General features: G+C 41.2%; 1 protein-coding gene across 1 annotated transcript; it reads left to right on the top strand.

Annotated features, from left to right (window-relative positions):
• Positions 1-4,188: 4,188 nt before the first annotated feature.
• Positions 4,189-5,242, top strand: LOC147431588 (pterocarpan synthase 1-like). The gene has a single exon (XM_086494607.1). It carries the CDS (start codon positions 4,325-4,327, stop codon positions 4,943-4,945), a length of 621 nt encoding a protein of 206 aa, XP_086350733.1. The 5' UTR covers positions 4,189-4,324; the 3' UTR covers positions 4,946-5,242.
• The last annotated feature ends 8,151 nt before the right edge of the window (positions 5,243-13,393 follow it).

Here is a 13,393-nt window from a genome sequence, read left to right as displayed (position 1 = left end):
GCTCAAACATTGCCTCGTTGGGAATGTGCTCTGCATGATCATCCCTCGAGTTGTCAGAGGCTACATCTTGTGGCCTCACATATGCTGCTTGACCAAAGCGCCTGCGAACACGTCTATTGGGTTGCAAGATTGCTGCTTGTTGGCCAGCGTCAGAGTCCGACGAGTTATAATTGGCAACAACTCGATCTATAATAGATGGATCGAACTCGCCAAATTTGTGAACGTGCTGCAAAGAAACACGTCTTGTCCGTCGCACAGCATGCTTACATTGATTACAAGGACATAAGACCCTCGTTGAGAGATAGGTGTTTCGGTTGGACGGTCCCAAATCCTCGTCGCTACTCATAATGAGGATAAAAAACTTATAACCTGGACAACAAATTTAATATTCTATTGGCATTCTTCGTCTTATCTCTCTCTCTCTCTCTCTCTCTCTCTCTCTCTCTCTCTCTCTCTCTCTCTCTCTCTCTCTTTACCTCACATTCTCTAGTCATGTCCAATCCCCGCACACCTCGGTCTAGAGGTGCACGGAGATCAGAACCACCGGGTTATAATCTCGTCTTTATTGTTCAATACCTATATTTGTGGGTACAAGAAATCTACACACCCACGTCTACATGATGCTGCATGTAGTGGACAAAACCCCTTTGCCTCTTCTCTAGCTGTAGCACTTCACAACATCTTAACATCTTTTCACAGTAGATCTTTTCACTGTTCGTCTAACTCTAAACCCTAAACCGTAAGTAATTCTTGCGTGGACTCGATCTAACGTAAATAAGCGTAAATCTAAATAAACGTAAATCTAACTAAAAATAAAGCTAAATCTAATTTAACGTAAGTCTAATGACTAGAGGTTGTCTAGATGGTCATTGTGTCGGGAATGTAGTGACTCTTGCCGCCCTGAAGATCCACCTTCTTCCCTATCTTTTGAAGGCATTTCACCAGTACTTTTGGATCGACGGAGCCCACCATGAGTGAATGCAGCAATACCCTATATTCCATTGAGGGCTTTCTTCACCCGCTTCATGCAGGCATCGCAGTCTATGGAGACCTAAATCTAATCTAATATAACGTAAATCTAAATCTAGCTTAAATAAACGTAAATCTAGTTAAAAATAAACCTAAATCTAATTTAATGTAAGTCTACATATAACCTAATCTTTAACGTCTTTTAAGATAATTTCCTACGACGTTATAACTCTCTTCTTCTTGTGTGTGTGCGCGTGTGTGGATGTGTGTGCCAATAAAAAGAGATAAATGGTATAACCTTTCTATCACCCATGCCAAGTATGATAGATTGATTATGCCATTTCCCTCTTGAATAATAGGTCTTGAGTTCAACTCCTCGTCGGCTAGATCTTTAGGTCTTTTTATTTTAATTAGTTTCCTACGACATTAAGTTAGTTTCTCTCTCTTTCTCTCTCAATGTGTGTGCGTTTTTTTGGATCGTATGCATGTTTTCTCTCTCTTTTCCTCTCTCAATGTGTGCGTTTTTTGTTTATGCATGTTCTCTCTCTCTTTTCCTCTCTCAATGCGTGCGTTTTTTGTTTATGCATGCTCTCTCTCTCTTTTTCTCTCTCAATGTGTGTGTGCATTCTTTGTTTATGTATGTGTGTGTGCGTTTTTGTTTTTGTTTGTACTCTCTCTCTCTCTCTCTCTCTCTCTCTCTCTCTCTCTCTCTCAAAAACACTATGTGTGTGTGTGTATGTGTGTGTGGGAGAGAGAGAGAGAGAGGGAGAGAGAAAGAGGGGAAGGGAACATGAGAATGAGGAGAGGGAAGGAGCATACCTGGCTCTCCTTCCTCTCCTCGTGTGTGTGTGTGTGTGTGTGTGTGGAGAAGAAAGAGAGAGAGAGAGAGAGAGAGAGTGAGGGAGAGCGCTACCTGCTCCTTGCTTGAGGGCGTCGAAAAACTCAGATCTGAGATCTGAGTTTTTGGGCGCGCTCGGTTATTTTTTTACCCCAGCCGGCGTCGCTATGAGCGTCGCTATAGGCGTCGCTATGAGCGTCGCAAATTTCTTTGTAAATTTGCGACGCTCATAGCGACGCCGGGAATTTTTTTTTTGAGCGTCGCTGTGTGAGCGTCGCTAATATGAATAGCCTCTTGTAGTGTAGCTTACCGTCCATATGCTAGGTCATGGTTTGAAATCATTGTATTGTATAAAGATTGGAGCATGCAATGTGATATCTTCTCTAACAAGGAGGTCGACAGATAAATGAAATAGACACTCTTGCTGCCCTCACTTCTGTATTATTGTTGGGCCCTTTGTCATCGGAGCGGCAACAACAAGGCTTAACAGCATTGTATCTATAGTCCATAACGAGTTCAAGATACCAACCATGAATCAAGAGTATCCTCTCTCTATTCATGAGACCAATGAGTGATATTTAGACATAAAAGAGGTAGATACGTACTACAATTATAGACGAGCTCTCCATGTTAACCCAAACAACTTTTTGACCTTATCATAAGACAAAATGTCAAGGTAACAAGCAGTAAATTGGTAGATCGCTTCAAGAACAAATGTGTTCACTTGCTCGGTAATCTTGTCCAACTACCCCCAGTTTGTAGTCACGCATGGGAGCTTTGTAACAGATGCCATATCACAAGCTCGGTCCACGGGCTACATACAACTTTTTCATGCTCTATAAGACATGGAACGGACCCGGAATTGCTTCAGTTCTTCACCATTTTTTGTGAAAGAAAACTAGTCGTAGATGAGATCAATTGTACCTTGGGTACATGTATTTTAGATGTAGCGCATGTGCATGACTACATCAACAACTCTACTACAATAAACTATACTCACATGTCGGATGTCCAACACTATAACAACCTTGACTTGAATAAATTGTACAATCAAACTGCCATTACAAAATTTGAAATGAAGACCAATTAACGCGGATAACATAAATGTCCTTTTGTAGTGGCTCCTAGACCCTAAGTTCAATGAGATGGACTCGATCGCAATTTGTGTGCACTGCATGATCACTAAAAATATCGACTTGACAATCGGTACGGCAAACAGTGCAACATGCATGGTCGATGCCATAACACAGAACATAGGAAGTAAAGTTACAATTATTCTCCTCATTCATTGTAATGGGAATAACTACAAAAGAAGAAAGGAAAAACACACGCAACTATAAAAGAAGAAAGGCAAAACACACAAACATTAATCTGTAGACATAGTAGTACAACCTCGCTTGGAAATAATCTCAACTGTAACCACCCCTATAATATCTAAGAATTGATGCATTTTTCAAGTGTATATACCTTTCACACAATGCCGCCCTTCCCAAATTAGTCTTGCTCTTGTTCCTTCCAGTGCTAGCTGCTAAAAGTCAATTTGCATATGTCCTGTTACATTGTATAGATGTTATATAGCAAGGCCCACCAAGCAAGACTAGTTATGTATATGTTTGACTTTTCAAAGGTAAGACCGTGGAAAACTCAAAAAAAATAGTGGAGCCTTGATAGATATAGCTCTTAAAGTAAAGACTAGATCTTTTAAAAATGAAACCAACTCTTTAAGTTTTCAATTTTTGTAAGGCCCACTTGAAGAACAAGGCGATGAACGACCTTTCATGATGCATGGCTTGTTTTAAGAAGCCAAAAATATGTCTTTCTCTTGCAACTTGGAAGTGACCCAGTGTTTGGGAAAAGTGTGCCTCAGCTGGATGAAGGCAGGGGGAGAAGGAAAAATTCCGTTTGAAAAATTTAAGAAAAAAGAGTAATTACAAAAAAAATTGGGAATTTTGAAAATTTCCTCTTTGAATCGAATTTCGTATGTTTGAAAAATTGATTTTTCTCCAACATTGGGAGTCCATTTCTGATGGAACTATTGGAGAACCTTGAGTCCATTTCTGATGGAACTTCACCAGCGTGTTGAAGTTTAGGCTTTACTTAATCAGCGCGTACTTTTTCTGCTTTCCCCTGTCCATGTGCAACGTCGTTTTCTCATTGGTCAACAACGACGAGTGTCCACCCTTGTATCCGGTTCTTAAAAAACAATTGAATTTTGTTTTCCAAACTGCCACGGCGAAGAGGGACACTGCAGCGCCAGCAGCGATAAAAGTCAGTCTATTGGACCCGCCTTGCAACGATAAAAGTCAGTCTACTGGACCCGACTTGCGCAGACTGGATCAACACTCCACCCTTATATAAAGACATGCAAGAGCAGGCTCATACATACAGATCAACCTTAGCTATAGCTCGTGCAGCAGATTGCCGTATTTTTTAATATTCAATTGCCTGCTTTACTGCGGCACGTACGACATCCTGCTGTCAACAAACTTGTACGAGCCCGTAGCTATAGTACAAATAATGACTGCCTCTGCGCTAGCTTCTGTCATTTGCATCATGGTGATGCTATTGCCAGCTTATTACGCAGCAGCAGCTGCAGCTCCCGCTCCCGCTCCTGCAGCTTATAGTCATGATGCATATCGTGCCTGCAAGCAGAAGGCCGCCGATCGCATTTTGTGCGGTCCTAGCGCCTTCACCTTCTACCTGCACAACACCGTCTACAACCCCACTGTGGACAACAAGGACTACTTTAACTCTGTATACGGGCTGTCACCCAACGTGACGTGGCCCAATCCGTACTCCTTCGGCACCACCTCCACCTTCGAGGACCCCCTGACGGAGGGCCCCGCCAACACCTCGCAGCAGATCGGCGTGGCTCAGGGCTTGTGGCAACTGAACAGCAAAGTGGGCTACACGCTCTTCCACATCTTCACGGCCAACATCACCGACGGTGACTACAAGGGCACTATCTCCATCCTGGGCCAAATTCGCGAGGTCGACCCCGTGCGCTACCTCACAGTGGTGGGTGGAACAGGTGATTTCTTGGGCGCCCGAGGTTTGGCCACTAACCGCCTTGTCACCATCGACCATACGGCCCCCGCCACATGGACCCTTTCCTTCGACCTCGACCTCTACTATTGATTCTACATCAGATCACAAATTTCCAATTGCACCAAATTTTGATCAGTCAATCAACCATCCTTTCCCTATTTTGTTGCCAGCAGAGCTGATAAATATCATAGTGCCATTCTCTCACAATATATAATACAACTCATGAACTCTCCTTATTAAGTAGGTATGAGTGTTTATAGCTATGAGTAATTAGTGATTATGTTTGAGTTTATTATTCTACTACAAATAACCTTGAGGGCTGTTAATTACTTTGATACCTCAAAGAAGATGTCCACCAGCATCTATAGAAAGAAATTTGAGTGCAAATGTTGTTCATGGTGGGAGCTTTTTTGCATGTGGAATGTCTCCGAGTTATAGTTTTTAGAGTAAGTCCTTAAAAGTCCCTCTGTGTGTGTGTGTGTGTGTGTGTGTGGCGATAACTTCTTCTTTTATCTCTCTCTCTCTCTCTCTCTCTCTCTCTCTCTCTCTCTCTCTCTACCTACCTACACACACACACAGCCTATGGGTGAACATGAAAGAGGGGAGGTAGTTATGCCATATCATGCTTTAATTTTGTAATATTGCATGTTTAACATATGAAAATTACTAGCAATGTTTGCAAGAATCCTTTTTCAAGTACGTTTTGCTTTTGGCTTGAAAAAACGGTGGATGGAAAGAGTGGAGGCTTTCAGGGTCAACTTCAAAAGACCCTATGATAAGGACGTGGAAATCTTGCCCATACTTGTGATGTGTAGGTGCCTGCTCTTGTTACACATGCAAGCTCATTTGTGTTGTCTATGGCATTGTTGACTAGAGCAACCAATTCTCCCTCGCTCGATAAAGTTGAGAGAGAGAGAGAGAGAGAGAGAGAGAGAGAGAGAGAGAGTTGTTTTACACTCCACACATGAGAGAAAAATTGAGTCTTGAGCATGCAAAGTTACAAACTTTAGTTCAAAACAGGTAAGTTTGGTTGAGACATTTGCTAGAATTCAAAAGGCACCTTGAAATCCTCGCTTTCTCTATCACATGCAATCAACTTTAATTCCTTATAGCATTCCAACAACTTTTAGTGTAGTTTTCATTAGACCAAATAAAAATTTTCACATGCATAGATGCCTCTCTCCCAACGCACTCGCACACACATAGCCACATGGAGGACCCAAGAAAAGTCAACATTTCAATGTTCATGAAGTTTTTTGCAAAAGACTTTAACATTTTAATCACAATAATTGAACAAAATGATGTGTGTGCATGCATGTGTGCGCGCACGTGCACGTGTGTGTGTGCGCATGTGTGCGTGCAGGAGAGAGAGAGAGAGAGAGGAGAGAGAAGACCACAAATAAGTATATAGATGAGGGAAGTTTGTACATGCATACGTGTGTGTGTGTGTGTGTTTGTGTGAGTGTGTGTGAGTGAGAGAGAGAGAGAGAGAGAGAGAGAGAGAGAGAGAGAGAGAGAGAGGACCACAAATAAGTACATAGATGAAGGGATAATTTTCAAATGAACTAAGAATTTTGTTTGACAACATGGACATTTTTAGAAGGTTACACTAATTCATTGCCAAAAAGTCTATAGAATGTACCTGTATAGTTCACTATTGGTGTTGCTTATATTTCAACTGGATCAGTATATACATTTAGGTGTCTAGACGCTTCTCTCAAATCTATAATTTGAACCCAAATCAAAATGAATCTTTTAGTGATGAATGAACCCAAGTTCTTGCTTCAACGAAATGAGCCTAAATTAGCGAAGAAATCTATATCAAGTAACCATAAATAAATGTATCTAACACTTCTTTATATTCAGCAACTAGCTATGGATTGTTAGAAATCCTCTTTAGCCTCTATTTTGAAAGCATTTTGCAATATCTTGATGTCCCCAATATGCCTTTCATTTGTATGGCCATGTATTTTGGGTGCAACTTGAGATTTAAAGGGAGCAAGATATTGCTATCACATAGATTGAATTTCCTTAATAGTCATTGTTCTTGCTGATGTGTTTGAGTATTGCATTGTCATGCAAGAAAAACTAAACATTTGCACATAAGGTTATAAAAATGTACCATATTTTTCAGTACCTCTAAAATATCGTTCATGGTGCAATGTATTCCAAAGGTAATCCTCGGTATAAAAAATATATATTTGTGAAAAGAAAGGTGAATTATCAAATAAACTTGGTACGAAAGCTCCTATGTTGTGATATATGGAGCAATGAACTTTGAAGCTAATACTCTAGAGGCGTGGAGACTTGTTTCAATGGGTGTGCACTCCATCTACTGCTATCACTAGTTTCCATACAAAAAATTATTGCTCAGCCTCTTGGAGTTACCGTCTAGGTGAGTCAAGAAAATGCTCATAGAAAATGTCTGTGAGGACCTAGAGAACATTTTTATAAACCCTAGAAAATGCCTCATCTATATGACTACCTACAGATGCAAAATCTAAAAGCACTATAGTATATGGTCTTATATACTTGAGACATCTATAGCATCTAGGCATATTAATATGCACCAAGTATACATTTTTGTGCTGAAGGATCCTCTAAAAGAAAAAAACACTACAAGAGGTCACTTAAATTCCGGCGTCACTGAGGGCATTGGTATATGTCTAGGTATGTATGGAGGGAGCTAAAGTTTCTAAAAAAGTTGATTTTCAAATTTCCAACCCCTGTTCTGTTGCCTATTCCGACGTGAGCATGCATGTAGTTTTCGACGCTCTTTTCGATGCGTTTTCTGACACCTATGCGGATTTCTGTACTGACGGTACCTGCAAAAAATGAAACTATGGGCTTTCTTTGGGTATTTCTCTTCTTCTTTCGCCTTTTCTCAAGATCTCTTCTTCCTCACCTCTTATAGATCTGGTGCGAAACAAGCTGTCAGAAGTGCTAATCTTGCTTGTGGATTAGCCCATAACATTACAGGAGATTGTTTTCATGTTTACTTGTAGATTTAGGGTTTAGGGTTTTACTTTGTGTTTGTGTGTGCGTTTTTGCAGGTTCCGGGGCATTTACAACTTCTTTTATTGCACAAATAGGATGAATGTGAGTGCTCGAACCTTTAAATGGATATTAAATTTAATTAAATTAATTTGTATATTAATAAAAAAGAACTCATGCTTTAAACTTTGAATGCTGTAAAAGAAATTATGGTTTGTGATGTGAAATTTCGTTTCGAATTATGAAAAAAATTTGTTTTTGTTTATGAAAAAATCTTGTTTTGAAGAAATTTTGTTTGAATGAATCATGTCGTTTTTAAAATTATGCAATTGATGGGTTTATGTTTTAGGTTAGGCTTAGGTTGTAAGTTAGGTTAGGTCAGGTTATCTTATACGTTAGGTAATAAGGTTAAGTTAAGCTACGTTAAGTTAGGTTATGTTAAGATACGTTTAGTTATGTTAGGTTAGGTTATCTTATACGTTCAGTTAGGTTAAGCTAAGTTACGTTAGGTTAAGCTACATTAGGCTAGGTTTGGTTAGGTTAGGCTAGGTTAAGCTATGTTAGGTTAGGTTAGGTTAAGCTACATTCGGCAATATGGTAAGCCATAGAGCTTACCCATAGCGCATATTAAAAACAACACAATGGCGATCCGTTCGTCAACAAGGAAATCCATAAAGCTTACCCACAACGTATATGCATTGTGGGAAAAACTCTATGGCTTTCGGTTTTGCCAACATCTCGCCATTGTGTTGTTTACATGTCTGCGAGGGGTTTTCAAGTCCTGAAATAGCTAAACAGCCCTGAAAATAACACCATGGCGAGCTGTTTGGCAATACGGCAAGCCATAGAGCTTGCCCACAATGCATATGCGTTGTGAGAAAACTCTATGCCTTGAAGTATTGCCAAATGGCTCGCCATTGTGTTTTCTATATGTCTACAAGCGGTTTTCAAATCCTAAAATAGCTTTGCGGCCCTAAAACCAACACAATGGCAAGCCTTTTGGCAATACGGCAAGCCATAGATCTGGCTTACAATGCAGATGTATTGTGGGAAAGATTTATGGCTTACTGTATTGCCAAACGGCTCTCCATTGTGTTGTCTATACGTTTGCGAGCGATTTTCAAGCGCTGAAATTGCCTCGTGTCCCTAAAAACAACACAATGGAGATGCGTTTGACAATATGGCAAGCCATAAAGCTTGCCCACAAGGCATATACATTGAGGGAAAGTTCTATGGATTGCCGTATTGCCAACAACTTTCCATTGTGTTGTTTTTATATCCGCAAGCGATTTTCAAGCCCTAAAATAGCTAAGGAGCCTTAAAAAAAACACAATGACAAGCTGTTTGGCAATATGACAAGCCATAGAGTTTTCCCACAATGCATATGCATTGTGTGCAAGATCTATGGTTTGCCGTATTTCCAAAAGGATAGCCATTGTGTTGTCTATATGTCCACAAGCAATTTTTAAACATTTAAAATTATCTTGCTATCAGGACAAGGATCCTAAGGAGCAAGGATCGAGCTAGGGGTTCAAGTGTTGGAGCTATATATACCAACCCCTATGCTATGTTTAGCTAGGAGTCCCCACTATATATGTGTAGTCAGTGTGTGCTCTATACACACTTTGGGGTTTGCATATGATGGTATCTTCTCTCTCTCTTCTTGTCCACATGCGCTCTCTCCCTCCAGTTCAATATGGTATCAGAGCACACACTGAGTACACATATATAGTGGGGACTCCTAGCTATACATAGCATAGGGGCTGGTATATATAGCTCCAACACCCCCAATCAAATATGTTGGAGCTATATATACCAGCCCCTATGCTATGTATAGCTAGGAGTCCCCACTATATATGTGTACTCAGTGTGTGCTCTATACACACTTTGGGGTTTGCAAAAAAAAAAAAAAGGAGAAGAAAGTGTTCCCTCTCTTCTACCTCTCATGCTCGCAAGGCAGAGCTGCAGCGCTCATTATTATTGCTTATAATTATTGCTCTCCGCCTGCGCCAAGCTTTGATGGGTTGCTAGTGGAGCTATACATAGCATAGGGGCCGGTATATATAGCTCCAACATCCATGGTGTCGCAACCATCATAGATCCTTTCCCGCATTCCAAGATTTCATGCAAAAGAATCCCCAATCATGATTAGGGCCGCTTCCGGCTCATGTACCACAGCAAAGGGGCACTGAACCGTGGTAGGTGAAACATAATGGCGCAGTCTGAAACCATTGACATGCATAGAAATAACCCCCCCCCCCCCCCCGTAAATCCGCCAAATAAAAAGTGATGGGCCCGCATGCTTGAAAAATCCTGAATGGTCCTGACCACCGTAATTTAAGCTTCCCCGGCATCTTCCCGAGGCAAGAATTGAAGACAAGGACCAGCTGTCCCCGAACAAATTGCCGTGCTTTCGGGCAATCCAACCATTTTTTCCGCCGAGACTGCAGATCCTGCAGCTCCGCAAAGCTTTTCAGCCGCTCTTCGTCGAGTTCCTGCAAAACATCCAATCGATAAATCACAGAATCCTCTGGAAGAAGCCGATCCGCAATCAACATCTGCATGCTCGGAATCACATGCTAAACCGGAGTGATTGCCTCCATGCCAAATGCCAACTTAAAAGGAGTCAATCCTGTTGCCACTTTATAAGCTGTCTGATAGGCCCATAAGGCGGAAGGAAGTTTCACATCCCAATCCGTTCGATGCATATTCACAAACATTGTTAAAATCCGAATCAATTGCTTATTAGTTGATTCTGCTTTCCCATTTGCTTGAGGATAATATGGAGAAGATTTCCTGTGTAATACAAAATAAAACCATAGCATTCTCTCCATCACCTTATTCAAAAAATGACTTCCCCTGTTACTAACTAGCTCAATAGGGCAGCCATATCTAGAAAAGATATCCTTATATAAGCATCCCACCACAGAAACTGCAGTGTTATCTCTCAAAGGCCATGCCTCCACCCATTTGGTAGTGTAATCCGTGGCTGTCAAGATATACTTATTTTCTGTGTGAGCTGCCATTGGTTTAAAAGGACCAACAAAATCCAAAACCCACTTTTGAAAAGGCTCCAAGGGCAAAATTGGCTGAAAAGGCATTCTGGACCGTTTGGTAGGTTGCCCCAACCGCTGACACACATCACACTATTGCACATAATTTCTCGCATCCTGAAACAATGTGGGCCACCATAATACACATTGGAGAACCTTTCGAGCTGTGATTAATGCTGCAAAGTGACCTCCCGCAATACCAGTATGGACTTCCTCTAATACTGCTTCCTGCTCCTGTGGTAGTACACATCTGAGTAATACCTATGCCACCGTACGATAATAGAGCTTTCCCATAATAATCTCAAAATTCCTGCTTCTAATAGCCATACGTTTTCTCTGATGGCTGGACAAGAAAGAAGGCATTTCGCCACTGTCGAGAAAATGAAACATCTCCTCATACCATGTCCATGGGATGCTAGGAATGACCCTTGCCTGTTGCGGAACTGTGATAGCCTCTGCAGCTACTCCTATTAGAAACAGAGACGCATCCGGAAATTCATTAGCTACACCCGTCGGTGGCTCTCCGGAATCTAACCTGGATAGGTAGTCAGCCACCACATGCTGAGCCCCTGGCCGATGTATGACCTCAAAGTCAAATTCCTGCAGCAAAAGAACCCATCTGGCCAATCTTCCCGTCAAATTTTGTTGCCTTACCAGGTATAAAAGAGCCGAATGGTCCACATGGAAGAAAAAACGTCGGCCCAACAGATAGTGCCGAAATTTCTTTACTGAATAAATCATCCCTAAACATTCCCTTTCGGTTACGGAATAATTTCTTTTTGTGGATGATAATCGTCTACTGGCATAATAGACAGGTCGGAACCATCCTTGACTTTGTTCTTGCATCAGCACACTGCCAATAGCTCGATCCGAAGCATCCACAAACACATGAAAATCCTAACCCCAATTCGGTGCAAGCATAAACGGAGCTTTGGATAGCTGAAGTTTTAATCTTCGAAAAGCCAAGTCACATTCGTGTGTCCATTCAAAATCGATAGCATGAGCTGCCTGAGTAATCAGGATTGCTAAATGCACAACAAACCGCAAATGCCTCACATGCCAACGAGCTTGTCCCAGGAAAATCTGGCACTGTTTCTGGTTCCGTGGTGGAGGCGCTTCCATAATTGCAGCAATTTTATCCGGATCCACGGAAATACCATCATATGCCCCAATAGCCTGCCACTGCGAACAACAAATGCACACTTTAAAGGATTCAACCTGAACTTCACCTCTCTGCATTTCATAAAGCATAACCATAATTACTTCAAATGCTCCAATTGCGCTCCAAAAACACTGAGATCATCTAGAAAAATTCTCATAAAATCCGTCAAATAAGGAGCAAAAATTGCAAACATATCCCTTTGAAAAGTGGAAGGTGCATTCCACAATCCAAACCACATCACTGTGCAGGCAAACACACCCCATGCGATAATAAATGTTGTTTTTGGCTGATCCCGCAATGCCATTCAGATTTGATTATATCCACTAAATCCATCCAAAAAAGTATACATCTCATGTCCTGCTACATCATCCAAAATGGAATCCAAAAATGGAAGAGGAAAAGGATCTGGAACAGTAGCTGCATTCAATTTCTGGTAATCCACACAAATTCCAATTTGCTTATTTTTCTTTGGTACTACCACAATTGGAGAAATCCACTCCAGATTATCAATAGGGGTAATAAAACCCACTTCCAACAGGCGATCAATTTCTATCTTAACTTGCATTGCCACATTTGGATTCATCCTGTATGAGTTCTGCTTCACTAGCACCGCATTCGGTTTCAGATTGATCGTATGCTGATAAAACTTAGGATCCAATCCCTGCATATCCGCATATTCCCATGCGAAAACATCCTTAAACTCTGTTAGTAACTTGATCAAATCATCTCTAAAACTGGCCTCCAGCTGCTTATTAATGTATATAGGCTGCGACTCCGCTTGCTCCCCAAGAAAAACCTTCTCTAATTCATCTTCTTTAACCCTTGTAATTTTCCCCATTTGCGCCTCAAACGCTCGTTCTTGCTGAAACACGTCCTCCAATGATTCAAGACTTGGAAGCACCTGTTGTTGCTCCCCTATTCCTGCTGGAGTTCCTGAAATCCCCACCGAATTCCCTTTCGGAATCAGATAAATATCCACAAGATATAAAGAAACCAAATCCGGATTAGCTTTGAGAAATTGTTCCTCTTCATTCTCTTCTAATCCTTCCACCATATTGACTGTTTCTGCTATCACCAACCAGACTGCCTGAACTAGCTGTCTGCATGTTCCCAACATCACACGCACTTTTCTTCTACCCTTCTTTACTGTAAGCATATTTGCTTCCCAATTATGCTTTACCATCAATTGTCGTAACCAGGGTCTCCCCAAGATAATGTAATAATCTTGATTATGATCTTCAATATTCAAGACTACTAAGGAAACAGCAAAGGATAAGCCCGCCACATCAGAAACAATGCCCCAAAGTAAACCCACTGGTTGCACTCTTC

Source organism: Adiantum capillus-veneris, chromosome 21 (assembly GCF_014529385.1).
Source record: "Adiantum capillus-veneris isolate H3 chromosome 21, ASM1452938v2, whole genome shotgun sequence".
NCBI classification, from domain to species: Eukaryota; Viridiplantae; Streptophyta; class Polypodiopsida; order Polypodiales; family Pteridaceae; genus Adiantum; species Adiantum capillus-veneris.
The sequence above is the reverse complement of the archived record's forward strand: the minus strand, read 5'-3'. Positions and strand labels throughout refer to the sequence as shown.